Source organism: Histoplasma capsulatum, genomic scaffold (genome assembly GCF_000149585.1).
Source record: "Histoplasma capsulatum NAm1 scaffold_6 genomic scaffold, whole genome shotgun sequence".
Lineage (NCBI taxonomy): Eukaryota > Fungi > Ascomycota > Eurotiomycetes > Onygenales > Ajellomycetaceae > Histoplasma > Histoplasma mississippiense.
The window spans coordinates 978,672-1,000,110 of NW_001813977.1; the positions used below are offsets into that span (position 1 = coordinate 978,672).

Genomic DNA, 21,439 nt, shown 5'->3' on the forward strand with positions numbered 1-21,439 from the left:
TGTAGCAGAAGACGTTGGGGTTGACCAGAGTAGGGTCTGAGGATGGCAAAGATGAGGGCCGCAAGTGAAGCTTGATAATAACTTTGAGACGGAAAGGAACCTCAGCGCGGTAAATCACGTGAGTGTCCGCTAACAGAATAGCCCCAGACCTTGGCCGGGAGCAAGTCTAGGCCTTTCTGTTTTGATTTTACCTTCACGGGTAACCGAGCGCGATCCCAGATTCCTCCAGCAAAGTTGAGTGCTCCAAACACAAAAAATCCCGCGATACCTTCCGCTATGGCGGCCATCCCATGGAACATTCCTGGGTCAGCGTCTCAACTTTTCTTTCAAGATAAACAATTACCTCAATACAAAGCCTTGCTTGCAATCACGGATGTGCCTCATCCAGATCGTTCTATCCTTGGGGCCTTCATCAGCGACGCCTTTGAGCCCGAAGAAGCAGCTCGGTATTTTCTTCGTATGACATGCGCTAGAGAACATTCTCAGCCAAAGAGACCAGTGTCACAGTTTTTATCAGACTGGAAAATCGTCATTGATAAGTGTGAGTCATCAAACCCAGGGACAATATTGGGCTTCCCTTCTAAATTTGAAGCGTAGTTCGACCGGCACGAGCAACGTCACTGTCCAGCGAGATACGGATGCTCATCTACGATAGAGATGGAGGATGCTGTTGTCTTTCGCGTACGCCCTTCAAATCATACTCAGATCCCGACGAAGAATTCGTTCACATAGTTTCGCCGCTTGCGTTTTCAGACCAGGATTTGTCCGAAGGGGTATGTGTGATAATTACTATAATATGAACTAGCTGGCGGGTACGTGAAACGGCCCTTTCTGAAATGCTTGAGGCTTTCCTGTCGCGAAAGTCACTAGAAAATTGGCGCTCGTTTTCTTCAAATCCGCACCATCAGGTGTCGGAGAGACTCGATAATCTTTGGCTGTTGTCCACGCCGGCATTTGATGCTATTAGAAAAGGACAAGTACATTTCAAGGTCAAAACTTGGGTAAATAATCCTGATAGGACCAGAAAACAGACTGTTAGTTGATATATCTCCTTATCTCCCTATCTCCTCAGAGTTTTACATTGATACCAACTAATCGCAGTATTTTGTTGGTAGCAACACGTTCACACGCGGACCTAACGTTCTCCGTTCTTTGTCGACAGATACAATGGTCCTTGAGAATCGGACCCCTCAACTAACTCCTATCCTTGACGAAGAACTTTTTGGCTTTCATGCACGTTTCTCAATAGTGTTAGCGTGGATGGACGCCAAAGAGCATATGAACACATCTTTTATTCGAGCATTCGTTTACGACAAATTACACTGGGTGGGATTTCGCATGTACGGTCGGTCTCTTTCGATGACAGTCCAAAAACTACCTTTTGGCTTGTACTTGCGAAGAGGATCTCCAGTTTTGACTCCGAAATACCATGTCGAAGCTCATACTTTGCGCCTGGTAGAGCAGTTTACCCGTATTCCTGCACCACGGCCGGTCGATGTCTTGGGGACACCTCGTTTTTCGTACTTGCTCATGACTTGTGTTTCTGGACGCCCGATTGGGCCAATGATAGACACAATGACTGATGAAGAGTTGAAGCAGGTTGTACTGGACCTGAAAGAATATGTTTCACAGCTTCGAAATATACCAAGACCAACAACAGACTTCCAAATTTGTAATTCCGAGGGAGGTGGTCTCTTAGATTGGCGGATCCCTGACAGCCAGCGTGAAGAATTGCGGTTCAAGACTGAAGCCGAGTTCAACAAATATTTAACAAACCCTTTTTGGGAAGAAATTCGACAACGTGCTGCCCGATCTCATGATATCTGCCACGAAATCGTTTTACTCACGGTGACTTGAACCCGAGGAATATCCTCGCAGAAAATGGAAAAATAACCGGTATTGTTGATTGGGAAAATGCAGGCTGGTTTCCGGAATACTGGGAGTTTACCAAGGCTCATTACACTGTCCGAAGCTTGATACACTGGCTTGCTGATATCATCGACCGGGTGTTTGAGCGTTACCGGGACGAATTGCTGTTGGAAAATATGCTTTCTGACCTTCTAGGTCCTTTCTAGCTGGTGGTCTTGTCTGTCGTCCATTCATTTTGATTTTCAAGATTCAAGTTCAAGCTTCTAGTCATTGTTCCAGTTACTTTAGCCAAGACCATTTATTTTATATAAGAAGTTCTTGCTCACAGCCGCCATTAGAGAGACGTACAAATGGCACAAATTTCAACAGTGAAACGCATTCATTGATGAGGATCTGAATCTGAAATCGATGCAAGCCATACAATGGAAAATTCGCAGTTTTAAATAAGAAATTGAGAAGATCAATATTTCCAAGACCCTTGAATGAAGAGCGCAGTCAAGACATGATTTATAACTAGACAACCGTCCTCACATATCAAGGAAAATTTACCACTTGAGCCTCACCTCGTCCCCTTTCTACTTCAGGCTTGTGAGAATAGGCGTTGGACAATATCTCGGACTCTATTTCGCCAAACGCCTTACTAAGCACAATAATCCCATTATTGTGCAGCGCTATGACGGCGTCCTCGACCCAGACTCGACATGAGGACTCCTTACCCGTGTTGGGGGAGGGGTTGCCGTTCGCGTTAATTCCGTCCAAGATGTTGATTCAAATTTGCCCGGCGCTTGGGTCGAAGGAGCCAATTTTAAAAGCAAACACCAGGCTCAGAGAGAACGGTACGCTGGCGGAAGTTTTATCTTCCAGCTTCCAGCCACCTTCACGGTTCGTTGCGTGCCAAACACGTCTGCCAGGGCTGGCGGTTGGTATGAAGATTCCCCAGTGGAAGTCAGGCTCGGCCCCAGGACTGCTGAGTATGAGGTATATCGCGAAATCCTCGTACTGAGCAGCGATGGCTTCACGAGATAGGGTAGACATGGCTGTCAGAGGTGTTCAGGAACTGTGTCTGTAGGTTGAACGAGGCTGAACAGTTTGAGGAATTGGAAATGGAATTTGGAATGACCCAGAACTCTAGAGTAAACGATGGAGCTAGTGTAACCAGTTTAACGAAAGCGGTCCGAGATAGTAGTAGAATTGACACAACTATACTGTGGTAGGATGATGAAAGTAATGTCAAATTCGGATGAAGCGGTCTCTTGACAGACTTCGGCTCTTGTGTTGGAATTACTTCTGCGATGGAGACCTTCGTTCTGCAGCCGCCCACTTCCGCGCTCTGTCGATGCCTGCTCATCCTGGTCAATAAACAATCATTCGTACTTTACCCTATCACATCGCGGGAAAACATATCAAGAGAATGTGATGGGTGGTGCATGAGTGATAAACAGCGTTAGGGAGGCCATGAGAGATATAGACCGTTAAGCAACCGCAGAGCAAGTTAGTTATTCCTTCTGCTGCTAAGGTGTCTGAATGACCATATAACGATTAATTCTTTGTAACTCAATCTGACAACATCTCAAAACATTAGTTTCCCCACTGTTGTTGACATTGGGTCGTAGCTTCAGTGCAAGCAAGAAGCCTAAAACTTGAAGCTAGCAATCCAATCTCTGGCATCCTACCTGCAAATAAGTGAAAATTATTTTGTATCCACGCATTATTTGCCGGCAATATTGTTGTTGGACAGAATAGATATGATAAGCACATTGCCCTCTCTTCTCCACAGTGATTTTCATGCATCCGACAAAGCATCTACTGACATTACCAATTTATGGATGCGGTTTAACTTAGCTGCAGTTTGGCGCCAGGCCATGCCTCACGCCACGAGCGTCATCAGAGCAATGTGAATCTAAGTTTCTAAAGACGCTGGGGGTTGAGACTCGCCTTTCGCAGCTAGGGTTCTACTCCCTGGCGAAAAGAGCCGCCAAACTAATGTTCGAACGACGCAGAGATATCAGATAACCTATCTTATCTATTCATGAAAACCTTCATGAGTCCGACCCTGTCAAGCTTATATATTCATCTGTTGGCCCAGCGGATGGCGATTCTATGCCGTCGTTATCCGAAATCTGTAGTGTGGTATGTCATGCTGGTTGATTAACTCAGAGAAGGAGCCCTATTTTTATTCCCGGCTGGAAACCAGAGCTGTAGAAAGCGTCTGGGGAAGGCTGGAGTGTGACAAACTTGTCTGGTGCGGTTATCATCATACGTACCGGCTGAGGGTTTCGAGGAGAAGAGGTGGTGGGTAGAGAGATGAGTTAAACCATGAGAAATTTCTCTCGGAAAATGAATTCTTGTCACGGATGGGAACTTGAACCCCGCATTGAGGTAGCTTAACTATTCTATACGGATTGGTAGCGAAAGTGCAATGTAATTCAAATCGCACAAGCTATGACAAATTGACAATTTGGTCTCTCGCAGGCATCATCACGGCGTTTGTACTACTTATTACTCTCTAGGTGCAATGCAGGCCGGGGAAGTACCACCAGCTAAGACTCGGCCTCATTTGGTGAGCTTCCTTATTGGTGTCTCCGTCTATGGTTCGCCAGCAACTTTTGTCGTCCACAGTCATTGCGCAGTAGAAAGTTGGAAGCTTTATTCAGCTCGAGTATGTATGACGTATGGGCATTTTCGGCTTTGTGCTGTGATATGGCTGTTGCCCTGGCAACGGAATTCCCTTGCGGCCTACATAGATTTTTCGACAACTCGCAACACCAGCAACAAATGATGGCAGATTGCAACCACGTCTATTTCACAATCCAACTTACGTGCCCAGATTCCTTACCGTTGGTTGATTGTATCTTTCGAAAGTTCCTCATTTATTTAATCCAGTGAATCTAAATCGGAGTAATGGAATCTGACCCGAAGCCCTCGGATGGGCACACGTCGCTTTTCCAGGTCTACCTGCGGCTTAGGCCGCCGATGAACAAGAAAGAGGCAAGCAATACTCCAAAGCAGGAATACCTCACGGTCGAGCGCCCGGAGCCCCAATTGTCTGAAGATGGTGGGAACCAAAGCCACCCCTGGCCCACCCATATCACGTTGCAGCCACCGAGCGATTCGAGAAAACGAGCTGTTGAGAAGTTCGGGTTCACAAAAGTGTTTGAAGAGAATGCCTCGCAATTGGAACTTTTTGAGGAAATTGGGATGCCCAATTTAATAAAAGGTGTTCTTTGTGAGGGTAGAGATGGCCTGGTTGCTACTTTGGGTGTAACTGGGAGCGGAAAGGTTCGATATCTCTGCGATTATTTTGTTGACTCGTCCATATATCGAGAGTAGGGGCGAGAAGCTAAATAGTTTATTACTTGTATCAGACGCATACTATACTTGGGTCAAAGTCACAGCGCGGAATAACTCAGATGTCACTCGATGTCCTCTTCCGTTCCCTTTCGTCAACCATTCAAAATTTGGATAACCACGAAAACCCTCTACTATTATCGTCCATCGCAAACTCCGACCCCTCAGAAGCCCAACTCTTTACTGCGAGATCATTTATTGAAATGGTTTATAGTGACCCATGGAACGAACGAGGTCGAGGTTCAAGGGCCCAGACTCCGATGTCAGCTATGTCGAGATGTCAAACCCCGATGACGGTACGGAACCCTTTTGATTCCCCATTTCCTATTTTACATGCGAATTCCTTCTCTGCTGGCTCCATTTTGGAAGCATTCATCCCAAAAAATTCAAACTTTACCCCTAGACAAGGCTCATGCACGTCAACGATTCGGCTTGTTTCTCCAATAGAGTCAGTTGACGGTCATGGAGAGAGTTGGACTTCTCCAAAGAGAAACTTTATTCCTTCCCAATTGCCCTGCTGGAACCACCGCAAATCTTCAAAACGTGTAGCTAAGATTACCTCTCACAATAAACAGGATTCGATGTCTGCTATAAATTTCCCTCGACGCCATTTGCCTCATCGGCCGAGTGCGCTCCCCCAATTTCCCGATGTGAGCGACTTTGCGATTCCTAATCCGCATGAAGGCGTGACTGTGGTATTAGTATCGATGTATGAAGTATATAATGATCGAATTTTTGATCTCCTTACTCCCCCAAGTTCAGGAACGGGTTCAAGAGCGCCATTGAACCAGAAAGAAAGACGGCGCCATTTACTATTTAAACCTACTGAAGGTTCACAGGACCGTAAGGTCGTAGCTGGTTTGAGAAAGATTGTTTGTGGCACGTACGAAGACGCTCTGATGGTTTTGCAGACGGGCTTGCTGGAACGAAAAGTGACTGGAACAGGAAGTAATAGTGTTAGCTCACGAAGCCATGGGTTCTTCTGTGTTGAGGTGAAACGGAGAGTCCGAGATAGAAGGTTCGGGGACGAATCATGGGTTGGAAATACACTGACTGTGGTTGATCTTGCTGGTACGAACTATATTTACAATTTATCCAGGCAGCACATACTTACTAACCTTGAATAGGTTCCGAGCGGGCGAGAAATGCAAAGACAGCAGGAGCGACGCTTGCGGAAGCTGGGAAAATCAACGAGAGTTTGATGTATTTAGGCCAATGTCTCCAAACACAGAGTGATTTCCAGGACGGGAACAAAGTATGTATATCTATTATTTACCATTGCTAGAATTTTACTAAATATTCTTTTAGCAGGCGCTTGTACCCTACAGGCAATGCAAACTCACTGAGCTATTATTCTCCAATTCATTCCCTTCACCGAACCATGGAGCATCGTATCCGAGGCACCCGCAAAGAGCACTTATGATCGTGACAGCAGACGCCCAGGGTGACTTTAACGCGACATCTCAGATCTTACGCTATTCCGCATTAGCCCGCGAAGTCACTGTGCCTCGTATACCCTCCGTTACAAGCACGATTTTGGCCAGCACAGGGTGTGGAAGGAGAAGTCCAACTCACGCTAACGCTACCAAGTCGAAATCAAGTCTTTACTGCGCTTCAGCGGAAGAACTGGAGACTGCAGCATTGGAAATTGCAAAGATTAGTGATGATTACGATGCCTTGGCCATAAAATTGACGGAAGAAGAAATTGCGAGAGCGGAAGCTGAGTTCCATTGGAGAGCAGCCGAGGAAAGGTGCATGTCAATTGAACAAGATGTGCGGGAAGAGTGTTGGCAGGAGATGGAACTGCGACTTGAGGAAGAGAAGCGACGATGGCAAGCGGCTTGGGATGAGCAGGTAAATGCCGTTATCACAATAACCCCTATAGATTGGCATATTCAAACTAATCGAAATATAGGAATCACGTCATGATGAGCACCTGGATAAAAAGTTGGACTTGCTGTCAAGGGGTGTAAGGAGTAAGCGCTCAAAACCCTTCCCGCCCTCTCATGCTTTTATTCAGTAACTAGGCTGACTTGATTTAATATAGTCCACAACGACCCGCAAGCGTCTTCGGAAGACCAAATAGCTGCATTAGAGCAAGAAAATGATACTCTCCGAAAGAGGATCGCCAACCTCGAGCGTGAACTACATTCCCGCTCTCCCACCAAAAAGGCAACAAAATCCAAGAAAAACATCATGGCGCAACTTGGGCAGGACTCGCCTGGCTGCGACTATACCAGTTGTGAAAGTGACGTTGAGAACTCACTACTGAAGCTTCAACATCTCAAACTAGATTCAGAGATTAAACGATGCTCAGGATCTATGTCTACGCCCAAAAAATCTCCCAAGGTGAGAAGACAGCGAATGATGACAGCAAGACAACGGGATTTTGCTCCAGAGAGTGTCTTGGAAGAAATAGAGTAAAAAAAATATGACAAGTTATGTTGCGTAGTTCGCGATGATACCCCTGCCCTGATATTGTCCTACCGATGTGATAGGTTTTATGTTATTGATCCGAGAATTTTCCGTGATGGAGAAATAGGAGGTATTTCCAGATACAATATTTTAATATGAATGCCCGTTCCTTTTCCTATCGCTGAGAAAGACCGCTTAAGGAAGCTCTGGCTTATTTAAAATTCGCTCAGACACAGTAGCTGGTTGTGTGTATATCGTTGTAGTTCGAGCAGAGAAGAAAAAGGAGATTTCCAAGTGAGCGGAAATGTGTCTGTTGATAAGACATTGTTTTACATACATGATAGATATAGCATCTAGAGAGAAGCTTCATTAAATTACACCGCAACAAGCCAAGTCCAATGTCAACCCAGGTTGAAATTGCCACCATACCCAGAAGCCCAATATCCGTCTGCCTTCCCAGAGTAAACCCCGAAAACAATCTTTGATCCATAGAGAACAGTAGCAAAAAAACCGTTTAGATGATTGAAGGCTTAATGGTAATAAACACAAACGCATATTTGCAATGATGAGAAGGAGCATATAATCCGATCCAACGAGCAATCAAGCATTTTCCTCCATGTCCACATCTAAAACCTCCGCCTCCTTAAGTTCGAGTTCCAATTTTGTATCCTGCGCCGAAGTAGCGGGACCCGACTCGACCTCTGCACCATCAGCAAGGCTGACATTCGTTGACGGGCCGTCCGACGCGGGTTTTGGGGATAAATTCCTCTTTACTGTTGTGTTTTCTTGGGCGGTTGTCGCTCCCATAGTCGCCACTTCATCCAGTTCCACTAATACCTTCGCCTCATCGATTTCGCTAAGTTCACTTTCATTATCGGCGCTGTCATGCACACTGCCCGGAACGCTACTTTGGATGCCTGAGACTTCCTCTTTGCTAGGTAGTGACGGTATCACAATTTCAATGGCCTCTTGTTGCTTCACTGTGGAAGTCTCTTCTTCCGCTTGGCGTACTGAGGTTTTCGGTGCTGGTTTCGGCGCTAGGGCCCGTGTAGCGATTGCTTCGGCTTTCCGTTGGAGCTCTTTACGCGTTACTCCCTTAAAACGCGGCTTGGGCCCGGGTTGCGCGTGAGTCGCGGAGACCGGTGGTGTTCGGTTACCCTCAGGCCCTTCACCGACCATAAGGAGATGATCTACCTTCATCCGTTCATGGTTTTCTTCTTCAGTTGCCTGCTCCATGAAATTGGATATATTACTCTGGAAGAGGACTGCGTAGGTGTCTGCGACAAGTTCTTCGAATATCGTAGTTTTCATTAGACCATTGTTCATCTTTTTCAGTTCAACAGCATCCTTGAGCAAATCCACCAGCTGTGTTTCGGAAGAATGATGCTGACACCAGTCTTCTAGGCGTTTGCAATGAATGGTGAACTCGTCATGGCTGACAAGTTTGAAAACAGTCTCTTCATGCCCTTCTGGAATCTCACCGACACGGCGGAAAAGCTGGAAGAAGATGTCAGGATTTCCTACTCTAGGTTAAATACAATCTGGACTAAGTAACCTACTTTGACATAAGTTAAGCATATATCTTCCCAGAGCTTAGAATGGTGGACATAGTCGTTCGGTTTCCTTCGCACGCGCCGAATGAGCATATCCAAGTTTGCTCGATCATTCAGCTGGTTTAAAAGGCCAACGAAAAAGTACACGTATCGAGTCGTATAAACAAAGTGCCTGCCAGCGCGTTCGTTTTCCGGTCTCCAAACTTGAAGGGTCATGGTTTTGGTGAATATCTGCTGCGAAATCTCGGATTTGGCCGCCAGAGCAGATGAGTCGTCCTTGGAATCATCATAAAGTACGTGCGCAGCCTGATTACCGTCAGCAAAAAAAGTACTAGTTAGAAGGGATGAGAGATGGCTTACGCGTAAAACAATGCGATGGTGCCAATTTGATTTGTCCGCGCTTCGAAGGTTTCTCAATACTTCCAGTATATAGGGTTTCCAGCCGTCGTTATTTAGGTTCACATTCCGTGCATAAGGCGTAGCAAGAAGTCGTTCCCTTGCATCCTCGGCCTGTTCATAGTTAGAAACAAAAAATTCATTATAGATGCGCACTACCAAACAACGAACCTTCAAAAACCCTCTCTGAACCAGCTTGTGAACAATAGATACGAGCTTGAAGTGAGGCTCAAGTATTGGATCCGAGCGACTGTCCCTCTTAGATGGCAACGCTTCAATTGCATCAACCAGCGAATCTAGTACGTCGTCAAACTCCACTGGAGAACGCTGTCCCCTTGTGGCATCATCGCAGCAGAACATTTTCCAGAGACATTTACTAAACATGTAATAGTTCCTAACCACGCGCATTAAATGTTTGATTCGTGGAGCAAACGGGGGAATGGGATTACATACTTCCAATAATTAGGCCGGTCATCGGTCGCTCGTCGGAAAAGGTAACTTGCAAAGTTCCATGCAGAATACTTGTTCATATCTGGGAATAGTTTTGCCTTGTACATTTGTTGGTTTTCGCCGCTTGTGTAATGTCTCGTAAATTCCATCAGACTAAAAGCTTCCATGGACAATGGTTCTGTCGCTGATGCATACATCCGGAATCCAAATTCCGTGTATAGGTCAGATATCTTTCTTTTACTTTCAGGTGACGAGTCTGCTGTTCGTATGGCAGCTGCAACTGCCATGGTGAAGCAGTGTATTGCCCTCCGCTGTAAAACCGCCAGGTCTGATCGATTGTTGTTCAACTTGTCGGCGGACCATGCGATATCCTCTTCTAGTTTCAAGTCATACACTTGAGCCAGGCGGTACCATGTCTCCCATTTGCCCGTTCCATGTTCCAACTCTTGCCTGAAAAAAGACGCTGCAACATCCAAATCGTCGGTTGGGATTGCAGTTATTCTCTTCTGTGCACGAAATTTCGACAAAAATATAGAACCGAGGAGGAAGTACCAACCCTTTTCCGCAAGCTCAAGACTCTCTGTCTGAACAGGGATCATTGATACCTCTCCTATGCCTTGAGCAGCACGAAAGAGGTCCGATGGGTTGATTGGTGATTTCAAGAACGCTGACAAGACACGCTTGTTGAAAGTCAGCGGAGTAGAGAACTTGGTAGCCCGGCCAATGGCCATCTGCATGGTGTCTATAGTCGGTTTCAATTCCGATTTGTGCACATCTTTGATATTCATTCTATTGACTTGTGTCATAACGAAATCAATCATCATAACAGCTGAGGAACGATCCAGCCTTTCAATGGGACACCCATGATTCGCAATATCGTCCAGGTTCAAAAACTTTAGTCCGTACAAGTCAAATAGAACCTGAGAGACGTCAAATTCATAACTATCCTCTGACGGGAGAGTCAACAGCTCTTTCTTCAAAAGTCTCAAAAGCAACTTGTTGGAATATTTGCAGTAAGACCGGATTCCGAGAGCGTTATGGACAGAGCGTAAGTAATGGATACGGTCATCGTTGGGGGTGTCAAACAACTCCTTATTTTGTTCCATGAATTCTCTAAGTAGTGCGTAGAGCAAAACCCATATTTTTACCTGCATTCCTCGCAGCCTTCCTTTGAACTGCTCCAAGGTCTTGGCTGTTGATGCTGGCCGTATATCCGGAACGGTTACCTGACCAACGCGAATTGAGTCTTCGAATAGGGCGAAAGAATGCAAAAGTTTGGAAATCTGAACTACGGCAGACATCGAAGATTGTAAATGGGCCACGTCAAAGCATTCAAAAGATTTTTCCGGTTCGTCTATCATCTTCCCAACGACCTTACTTAGCAAATCATCAAGGGTTTTAATCCACTTCAGTAGTGAAACCTGCCGATGTTCACTCGATTCTTTCAGGAATGAGGGATTTTGAAGCTCTCCCGCAATTATTTCAATGCTCCGAAGGTAGCAAGATACGACTTTGGGGAAATATTGGATTGACTCATACGCCCCTTGAAGTCTTCTCCAGAGAAAAAGTCTCAAGGTTGCATCGCCCCGGTCTAAAAACGAAATCATGCCTTGGATAGTGGACATTAATGGGTAGTTCGCGCGTGGCTCTGATTTCTCCATTGGTCTTTCAAATTCCTCGGCGGATAACGATTCATTAACAAATTCGACAGATGAGGGGTCCAGTATAGGTTCAATGCTTTCAATAAGACGGACAGGGTCATCGGAATCGGAGCTGAAAAGATTCGTAAAGAAATCCATTGAGTTGAGTCTCGAAATCTCTTCATCTAAGGCAGAAATGGATATCTCAGGCATTGTTAAATTGTTTAGCAAAAGCATCGATGGCCCTCCTAGGGCAACCAATATATGCCTCAAGTCCTGGAGGCAAAGGAAAACATAGCTCCGGGGGACTTCTTCTGTCAAATTTAAGTGGAAAACAGAGGCCCATAAATGACGAAGCTCAATCGCAATGTACATAGCTTTGTTTAAACATACATCGTTCTGATAATTTATAAAAGAGCGGGCGAGGGTGCTCCATCTAGAAAGACGATCTCGTTCTTCTAATACTTTTAAATGATTGCCATCAGCACTGCCAGCTCCGTTCATTGAGGCGTATATATCAAGATGTAGTTCGTAAATGCTTTGTGTAATCTCCGCAAAACCCTGAAGTTGAGAAGGGGAAATGTTGTTTGTGGAGCTGGAGGCCAGTATGGCTTGCTCCCAAGCCATTGAGTCGTTATTCAGCTTTGTATAGATGAATTCGTCATTCTCCGTGAGGATTTTCAGGGCTGCTTCTTTCATATCCTTGGTCCAAAGCCGATTCGTATAGGAAGAACATCCCATGAGCTGGTTCTCCCTTTCCGATGGCAATGTATCAGCGGGATTAGGCTTCAGGTGCTGTTCCAGCCACAGAAATGCAGCCTCACGGGGGCAAAACCATCCACCATTAATATGCTCCAGAAAAGGCGACAATCCATCATCCTCTACGAGAGTAATCACTTCGTCGGGATTTGGATGACATTGCCGTGAATGGTCAAGAAATATACTCATTCCTGATCTTTTTGTTCCATCTATGCCGTCCGTCGAATCCATAGAAAATATATCACTATTTAAAGCGACTTGAGCTATTTTATCGTCCCATATTTCTATTATTTTTCGAAGGTCATTGTAAAGGACACGTTGGGCGATATAGTCCTGGATTTTGTTATCTGGAAGTTCCTGATCGCTATCGGAGCACAAAATATCTTGCAGTTCATCAATCGTTCCCAGATCCTCGACGCCAGCCTTGGACAATAAAGCGCCCACTACTCCAAACATCCACTGGTCAGCATGCACATACTGTTCTAGGTGCTCCTCAAAGTATTTAGCCGCATCAAATGGTACGGGCGCCGATGGCGCGTGGACTTCGGCATTTGATTCGCGAGCTCGAATACGACGGCTTTTCATTCTTCCACCATCTGGATGCTCGTCATTGCCGGCCGACGCAGAAGATCTTTTTCGAGACTGCGGTACCGCCGTTGTCTGCTTTGCTTCATCCTGCGCTATCAGTGATACCTTCTCCTCTGGTTTCTCATCAACTTTGTGTTGGGGACTTTCAAGGTACGTCTCGGAAACCTGTTCTGGATGAGGACTAGGTTCTCTATTATCACTATCAGAAGCGATCGACGCACGGTCCTTATTAGAGCCCTCTGCCGACAAACGAAGGACATGATGAGCCTCCCCCGCATCAGGAACCCCAATATCCAAATTTGGGTTGGCTCTATCCCCTTGTTTTACTGTTGCGGTATTCCGTTGAAGAAGAGGAAGGGAGAACGGAGAAATCTCAATTAACTCATGGCAACCCTGAACGGAAATTCCTAGGGCTGCTCCTGGAGTTAAACTACTCCTGCCCTCTTGCTCATCTAGTAAAGCTTGCAGGACAGCTCCACCTAATGCAGCCCAGCTTGCACAAGTAAGTGAAACCACATGGCGGCTAGGTGAAACTCCAAGCAGGTTCCGAAACGTACTCGGAACACTTAGTCCTCTTGGAAGATAAGGGAAAGAATCGGTTTGCTTCTGCAGAAGACGGAGAATAGCTTTTCTTGGCCGCCTTAATGGGCGTTGTAACACAGACAGCTCGTCGCTGAGGATGTTGAGGACTTGCCGGAGATCTTCAATCGCAAAAGCTTGCTCCAAACCTAGCTGTTCGAACCCGTCATCAAACCCATCATCATCGCCTTCCAACACACTCTCTAGGCAAAATCTGGCGAGGCGATTACTTTGGAGAGCATCTCCAATTCTAGCGCTTTTCCTCCATAGTTCTAAGTCTGTATCGTCTCTCTCCAAGGCTTCAGCGAATGACTTGATTGCTGAACTAAACGTTGCAGATATATCAACAAAGGATTCATAGCCATCATCAGCCTTCGATCTTTTGGTGCGTAGTAAATGCCCCAGATGATCTAGCATAAACTGGCCGCGGTTTTTGTGAGATAGGTAGAGTGTCTGTGGTAAAGCACTGGATATTGTATCACTAGCATCTAGGGGAACAGCTGATCCCGGAGCCGTTTTCTCAAGGAAGCTTTCATATTGGGCATCAGGGCCGTCAAGTTGACTCCTCTTGTACTCCGAAATCGACTCTGGATAGTTGAATATTTCGGATTTAAATAGGGCTTCATATGCCTCCGAGGCCTGGTCATAGAATTGTGGCCCTTGAGAGTGAAGCTTCAAGGCATTATGATAAAGTTTTAAAGCTTCTTCGATTTGAATTTCCTTCGTATCATCGACTTCCTCTTCGCTGTAGTCATCTGGTTCGATGTTGAGGGCAACAAAGGACGTCATCGTTAGAGGTGGGTAAAGATGCGCCCTAGGGTAAGAAAATTACCCGACTCGTGACAGCATTACGTGCTTCGATCGATTGATCAGTACATATAATAATATAACACAACAGTGGCATATAACGACAAGGAAAGAAAAAAGGACACCAGAAGCTACGAGTGTTACCTGAGGTTCGTCATATGTCGTGTTGCAGGACGCAGTCATTGGCGCAGATAAGATCGTCCCGATTAGGCATGGCGCACCAGCTACTCTCCAAGTGGCTTTTAATAGCGGGAAATGCCCAAACCTCAGGCCATTATTTGAACATACTGTGTATGCACCCACGGCGATTCAACAACAACTGGCGTGGATGAGCTGCGCCCTGCATCAGCAGAGCGCTTGATTCAATTTGTTATTTCATACACGCATCGCCGCCTGTTTTGATCCTCTTCAGCTTTCCTAAGCTTACGTTTCAACATCATGGTCGCCCCGGCGGTCCCAGAGTAGGTTATCCCACTGCGCACAGCTATTTCAGAGGAGTATATTAGTTTCCTTATGATACTACATACCAATACGCCTTATGCGTCGTCATGTCCAAGTTGCTAAGATATTTGTTATTCAACATACAGGATCATCGAGGATGAGGACATATATGCCTCAATTGACGCCCGCACGGAAGCCTTACAGAATCTCAGGGAATTAGGTCCCCCGGACCTCGTCCATGTGGTGAAGCAATCAAAGACAAGCCCAAATAACCAAGTATGTGCGTCATGCCGACTCAAGAGGAAATATTGTATCCTAACATGGACTCTTTCCACTTTACAGACTGGTGTTTATCACCATGTCACCGGCGTAGACGCCTCATCGTCGGCCAGCTTGGCTGCTTACGTCAACACCTTAACATACTCCCCCGTTGATAAGAATCATAAGGTTGTCTCGGGATTATACTGGTGAGAGACTTGTGGATGTTCAATCAGACCTGTTATTGACCGTTTACAGTTGTTACAATGCCTTCTCCCATGTTGATATGCGAGTCGAGGTTAAAATTCCCGGCAGCCTCGAAAGCTATTGTATTGATGAGCGCGGAGATAAACGGGTTGTGACAGAAATTCTCTGGCTGGAAACTTTCCTATGTGGTGTCCTGAGAGCGTACTCGTATGCAGACGACGGCAACGGTGATAACATAAAAAAGATTGTTGGCGTTAGAAGGTTTAACCCCGTCACCAATACTGAAATGGAACACAAATTTCTCGACGCGGCGGAGAAGTTATTTTTCAACGGTTTGGATATGGACCCACACCCATTGATAGCGCATTGCTGATCATCATCGCAGGGAGGCAGCTGAGTTCTGACGCGGAAACACAAGTCCCCAACACTGTTACGAATCACCTGACGTCTGGCATTCTAAAATATATCCAAACGACGGGACGATACGCTTCTGGTATAAACCTCTTTGAAAAGCTACGCACGCGAGATGTTGAAGTATCGTCGCTACTAGCGCGCGTCCTTATTTCTGCCGATGAAGAGGTACAAGCCGTACGATTATTACATGATGCACTCCAGGACCTGCCAATGGATTACTCTCTCTTAGATTGCCAAGCAGCATTTTGCCAGAGTAAGGGTGAAAATGAGATGGCACTTGAATGTGCTAAGCGTAGCGTCACTGCCGCCCCTAGCGAATTTAGTTCCTGGGCTCGGTTAGCAGAAGTATATATAAACATGGAACAATGGGATTTAGCGCTTCTAACTTTAAACTCGTGTCCCATGTTCACCTACCAGGACAAGGACTCACCACGGATGCCCCAACCTTCTCGAGTTTTATTACCTATCCTCCCAGATAGCATTCTGGATGAAATTGATGAAGGCCAGCCAAAGCAAGGAGAGCCTCATGACGTCGTGCATCCTACACTTAGAAAGCTGCATGCTGCAGGCTACCAGGGCACGTTCTTGAGAGCTTACACTTTGCTCGCAAAAATTGCGGCGGAGATTGGCTGGGATCAACTCCTGAAGATCCGCAGTGAGGTCTTCGTCATGGAAGAGGAGTATAGAGCGGAACGCCAAGTCAATGCCAAGTGTTCTTCTACAGCTGCCCAGAACGCCAGCACTGTGGCTTTACATGAGAAGAGTAGTGAAGCTGGGCAAGTGAATGGAAATGGAGTAGATGGTCACGAATCAGAGGCGGCGAATGGAAGCGATGAAGAGAACGCATCGACAAAGGGGGATAAGGTTCAAAAGGGCAAGGAGAAATCCGTGACCATTGAACGCCCAGAACAAACAGTTGCATCGGAAATTGTCAAATCCGGCGGAGAAGATGTGAGTGGACAAAACCTGATTTTATATTCCCGCAGAAAACAAACAAGTCCAAGCTGTACTGACACTTTTCCGGCCGTCTTATTTAGCCCGATGCGACATCTAATTCATGTTCGCAATTCATGAACAAGCGATTGTGCGAGCGCTGGCTCGACAATCTATTCATGGTTCTTTACGAGGACCTACGCGTGTACACCATCTGGCGAACTGAAATGGCACAATCTCGCCAACAATCAGTCGATTATAAGAAATCAGCCACAGAATGGGAGATCCTCGGGGAGCTCGCTGAGCGACTTCAGCATTTCAATGAAGCCATCGAAGCCTACCAACACTGCCTATCCCTCAGATTCTCGCCAAAGGCGATGAAGGGGATTCTGAAAATGTATGAGCGTCAAGGCGAAACACGGGGAATGCTCGGTGCTCTGATCAGACTTATTGCCTGGCAATATCGGTGGTATTCAGAGGTTAGTAATATATACACCCAGAGCAAATATAGAAAGGGGAAGGATCCCATTCTATTCCATATTGTAGAGAAACTGACCGCCTTCACCCAACCCAACCATGTAGTTCTCCCCTGAACTTCTCTTCACCATACGCAAACTGATCGAAGAAGAAGGCGCCGTCAAAGTGCGCAGCATTGTGCAAGCCACAAACCTTCCGCAACCCGTCTTGGACCTGACACACCACTACTGCCAACTGTGCGCTACGTTCAGAAGCAATGGTAGTGATGGTTAAATCACTCTAGCCAATTTCTTTTTCCTTCATTTTTCTTGAGCTGACCCCTCAGTGACGCACTCCTCTGATGCTTACAGTACTTACGACATCTACATCTCCCCCTTGAACTCATGGACGTGCTATCTCGCGTTTGATTATCTCATGCCCCTGGTTTACCAGTCACACCATCTGCGATGTGGAGTTGGGTTTGAATGGGCAAGATATCCCACTATATATAGTATTCACACGATCGATTGATCATTTATTACGTTCTTCGGTTACCTAGGTTTCAACCCATGTCATTTTGCTGTCAATTCTTTTCTTTCTTAATATAATGTATCGATTTAAAAAAACGAATAAACCGTTTTCTTTTCTATTTAAGATGTATATTGCATCATTCTTTCTATTCCTTCTCCACCATTGTTATCATCGACCCACAGGACGAGAGTGGAGTAGGATTCAATCGATTGTGTTGCTCTGCATTCGCCTAGTATGTGGGGTTATATATATATATAATATATGTATTTTGCCGAAAAAGGCAATTCTCAATTAACGGGCCCCTTAAGTTACACCTTTACATTCCACCCCGGACCACCCCCTCCCCCCACAGGGTTGGAAAATAATTCAAATCCGCGTCAGAAGTCAATCAACGAAGACAGAGAGCGGGGTGGGACAGGACTAAGAGGGGGGTATACGGAGGCGCACTTCAGATAAAAGACCATTCTCAGCTAGTCAGTAGGTGATTTTACTCGCCATCTATAAACTGAATGAACCCTTACACATTGTTTCCAATGCAGGAAGCAAGCCTGTTATTAGCATTTCCGCGATGTGAAATATAAATTCAAGGTAATTTACTAGGGCGGGAATGAACTTTTGTGAAGTTACGCCCTCCATAACCACTAGATATATATATATATACAGAATATATATTAGTAAAAAAGAAAGAGAGAGCATGAATGGAACATGCCAATGCGTGCACCATTGAAAAGACAACACACTTATCCAATGAGGAAAGGAGCTAACAAAGAGAAAAAAACGTATTGAAATTTCCGTTTCTAGTAGTTAGTTAAAATCAGGCGGAGCGTCGTTTCTGCCAATGATTGGGGTTTGACCTGAGGAAGAACAAAGGTTTTTCTGAGATGATTTATTTAAAGATGTTAAGCGAGGCCCGTTTTAAAATAATTAAAAATAATTTTAAAAACACACACACACAAACACACACACACACACACACGAACGAGCATAAGAGTTGATTCTTTCTCCAGCTTCTCCGCCGATCCTAGTTTTTGTTCGACTTTTTTTTTAAAAAAAAATATATATTTGGATTCCTACGTCGTCAGCGGAGGGAACACGGTTGACGAGATGAGAAAAATCCACATTAAACGAGGCACTGAAAAAAAAAAAAAAACCAAATGCCACCATTAAGAGGTGAAAACATGCGAAATCAAATAAAGAGTGAAAGGTAATGAACCTGGCTAGTTTTCTCCGTTTACAGCAAAAGGGGGATTCTTTCCAGGAACAGCAGAAGGGCTTTTATATATATATATATATAAACATTTTTCACTACCTAAGGTGGAAATAACCGGACATTGAAAAAAAAAAGAAAAAAGAAAAAAAGAAAGATAATAAAACACTTGAAAACCCCACTATTAATTACTTCGTTATCATTGACAAAAAACATTTCCCTTCTGGGCCCGCGGTAGAAAAAGTTCCCCGCGCGCGAAACCCCTTCCCCATAACCTCCCCCTGTCGCAACAGAAAAGAAGTACAAGGACAAAGACAAAAGACAAACTGAAAAGCAAACCACAAATATTTCCGAGATTCTTTTTTTTTTCTTTTACATCCACGAACCTCTTATCTATTGCAACCCCACAGCTACTATATCTTTATTCACCATTACCGCCACTAGTCACCTCCTGCCTCCACAGCAGAAGGAGGTGCGCCATTGGTAGTAGCAGCAGTTTTCTCAGCTGGCGCGTAGTCCTCGGATGCCGCCGGTGCAGACTTCGTAACAGGCGCTGGTCCACCGTTCTCCTTCTGTTCCGCTTCCTCTTCCGCCTCTTCATCTTCATCACCTTCCTCGTCTGCGCCATCAGCTTCGCCTTCGGCTCCCAGACCGTTCTTGACTTCTGCCGTTTTTGCATCTGCATGCTCAGCGTCGGGTTCTGGCGCTACCCTGCGTTTCTTATGTGCGGCTGTCATAACAGGAAAGGGGATTTTTAGGTTAGTAAAGAGGCACGATGTTATAAAATCTGACAAGTGGTGTAGCACTGGAAGGAGATATGAAGGAATCAGACGAATCTCCATCGTCACACATTAAGGGGGCAGGAATTGATTTGCTATCAATTGATACACACACACACCAAAAAAAAAAAGCGAGGGTGGAGACAAAAGGAGGGTAAAAGGAAATCCACTTACGTTCTTCTCCTTCAGCCTCGTTCTCAGAAGCTTCGGATTCTTCCTCAGAGCTTGATTCTCCTTCCGCATCCTCTTCTTCGAAATCAGATTCTTCATATCTAATTATTACAAAGCAAGTGGTTAGTATTATGTTGGCACCGTCAAGATTAATGATTAAGGGAGGACTGGCTATATGAGCTCTAAGCCATATAGCTCTCTCATCCCAAAAAAAAAAAAAAAAAAAAAGAGAGAGAGAGATAGAGAGAGTGAGAGAGGCAATGTCGGATTAGATGGATGGGGAAACCAAAATAGGCGAGAGCCACTTCTGCGATCGCAACAGCCCAATTAACCCAAGGACAAGCTGGCGCGATCGCAACAACAATAGAAATGGGTTCTGCAAATCGCAGCACGGTTTCAATTCCTTGGGAATTGGGAACGATGGCAATGGGCCACTCTTGATGACGTCAAGGAAAGAGGGAGGGCGTATAGAGTATGATGGTGCAGAGGACGCGATTCTGGCAACTTACTCCTCTTCCTCTTCGCTTTCATCGCTGGGTAGAGCTACGAGTTCCTCGCTATCCTCTCCGCGGGTCCGTTTGCGAGTAGCCATTGTGTCCTTTTGGATTAAAGTTTGGCGAGGCAGGAGGTTAATGTGGCAGGTAAAAGGGGTTGTGAGGTAGATGGAATCGGCAGCTTTCTCCTGAAAGGGGGGAATTTCGAGACGGCCTTTGGGGGGGGATGGAAGGAGACGAGGGAAGGGGAGGTGGGTGAGCGGAGGAGGTTATAAGGGGATGAAACAGAACCGGGCGAGATGGGCCAGCTGCTGGTGGGCGCAGGCAGGGCTGTCACGCTATGACCATACTCACTCGTCCTGTGCCAAAGCCTTTGAAGGGTAAGGGTCCACTGCCCATGCTCTGCTCCTCGGGCCTTGGGCTGTTATTACCATGGAGGGCAAGGGAAAGTACAGGGTACAACCAGGTACCTGCTTATCTTAGCTTTTCAGCAGGCAGCCGAGGTACCCCTAATGTAGTTGAGATGTGTAAGGGCAGCCATTCAGACCAACTAGGCTGTAATGACAGGTCTGGTTGTGTAATTTCGGTGTATTATCAACAACGGGTATTTCGGTAACTACTGTAGTTGGTTACAACATACAGATTACAAGTTTATGGAAAACCTTCCAAGGTGGAGCTGGAGCATTCGGCAATGCGTGCCCAGAGGGAAAAACGAGCGTCGTGTCCAACAGGGATGAATGGATGAATCCCTTGTAGCTGGCGTTAACGGTCCCTGTGTCTTTCCCCATTTTCGGCCCTCCCATCCGCCTTTGTTTTCGAGGTTGGCGCCCTTTTTGCGCCCTTTTTGTCTGTATTTTTTGCAAATTTGAGTTTCTTCCCAGAAGGACATTCAATATTGCTTCCAAGCTTGTCCCATTGACTAGCGGGGAGATCCATGTTCCATGTTCCAAGTCCAGCCGTCCCAAGGTAGCTTTCGTGCAGCCGGCCACACGGGCGACCCACTCCAATCAGCCTCAAGAGTGTCCGCAAGTTCATGTTAAAAATCAAATGGGGACCATTCTCTTACCTAACAACACATCTCATCTCTCGTTCAAAACACACGACATCGCACCACCAAAGATCGAAGGAAGAGCATCTGAAGAGG

General features: G+C 45.8%; 5 protein-coding genes across 5 annotated transcripts; 2 read left to right on the forward strand and 3 right to left on the reverse strand.

The window, feature by feature from the left end:
- Positions 1 to 801: 801 nt before the first annotated feature.
- Positions 802 to 1,532, reverse strand: HCAG_06630 (predicted protein; the record flags this gene model as incomplete). Its single annotated transcript, XM_001538975.1, has 3 exons — positions 802 to 935; positions 1,200 to 1,218; positions 1,446 to 1,532. The coding sequence occupies 3 exons, from the start codon at positions 1,530 to 1,532 to the stop codon at positions 802 to 804; spliced, it is 240 nt and encodes a 79-aa protein (XP_001539025.1).
- Positions 1,533 to 3,969: 2,437 nt separating this feature from the next.
- On the forward strand, positions 3,970 to 7,641 carry HCAG_06631 (hypothetical protein; the record flags this gene model as incomplete). Its single annotated transcript, XM_001538976.1, has 9 exons — positions 3,970 to 3,999; positions 4,391 to 4,528; positions 4,819 to 5,148; positions 5,235 to 5,513; positions 5,793 to 6,288; positions 6,345 to 6,472; positions 6,526 to 7,071; positions 7,133 to 7,193; positions 7,265 to 7,641. The coding sequence occupies 9 exons, from the start codon at positions 3,970 to 3,972 to the stop codon at positions 7,639 to 7,641; spliced, it is 2,385 nt and encodes a 794-aa protein (XP_001539026.1).
- Positions 7,642 to 8,232: 591 nt separating this feature from the next.
- On the reverse strand, positions 8,233 to 14,386 carry HCAG_06632 (predicted protein; the record flags this gene model as incomplete). The annotated part of the gene is made up of 7 exons (XM_001538977.1): positions 8,233 to 9,129; positions 9,192 to 9,491; positions 9,546 to 9,695; positions 9,753 to 9,957; positions 10,035 to 11,947; positions 12,065 to 13,497; positions 13,576 to 14,386. 7 exons carry the CDS (start codon positions 14,384 to 14,386, stop codon positions 8,233 to 8,235), a joined length of 5,709 nt encoding a protein of 1,902 aa, XP_001539027.1.
- Positions 14,387 to 14,842: 456 nt separating this feature from the next.
- HCAG_06633 (conserved hypothetical protein) lies at positions 14,843 to 17,407 on the forward strand (the record flags this gene model as incomplete). The annotated part of the gene is made up of 7 exons (XM_001538978.1): positions 14,843 to 14,865; positions 14,992 to 15,121; positions 15,188 to 15,312; positions 15,362 to 15,642; positions 15,696 to 16,675; positions 16,762 to 17,136; positions 17,240 to 17,407. The coding sequence occupies 7 exons, from the start codon at positions 14,843 to 14,845 to the stop codon at positions 17,405 to 17,407; spliced, it is 2,082 nt and encodes a 693-aa protein (XP_001539028.1).
- A 1,884-nt stretch (positions 17,408 to 19,291) lies between these two features.
- HCAG_06634 (predicted protein) lies at positions 19,292 to 20,393 on the reverse strand (the record flags this gene model as incomplete). The annotated part of the gene is made up of 3 exons (XM_001538979.1): positions 19,292 to 19,581; positions 19,805 to 19,902; positions 20,311 to 20,393. The coding sequence occupies 3 exons, from the start codon at positions 20,391 to 20,393 to the stop codon at positions 19,292 to 19,294; spliced, it is 471 nt and encodes a 156-aa protein (XP_001539029.1).
- Positions 20,394 to 21,439: the final 1,046 nt, after the last annotated feature.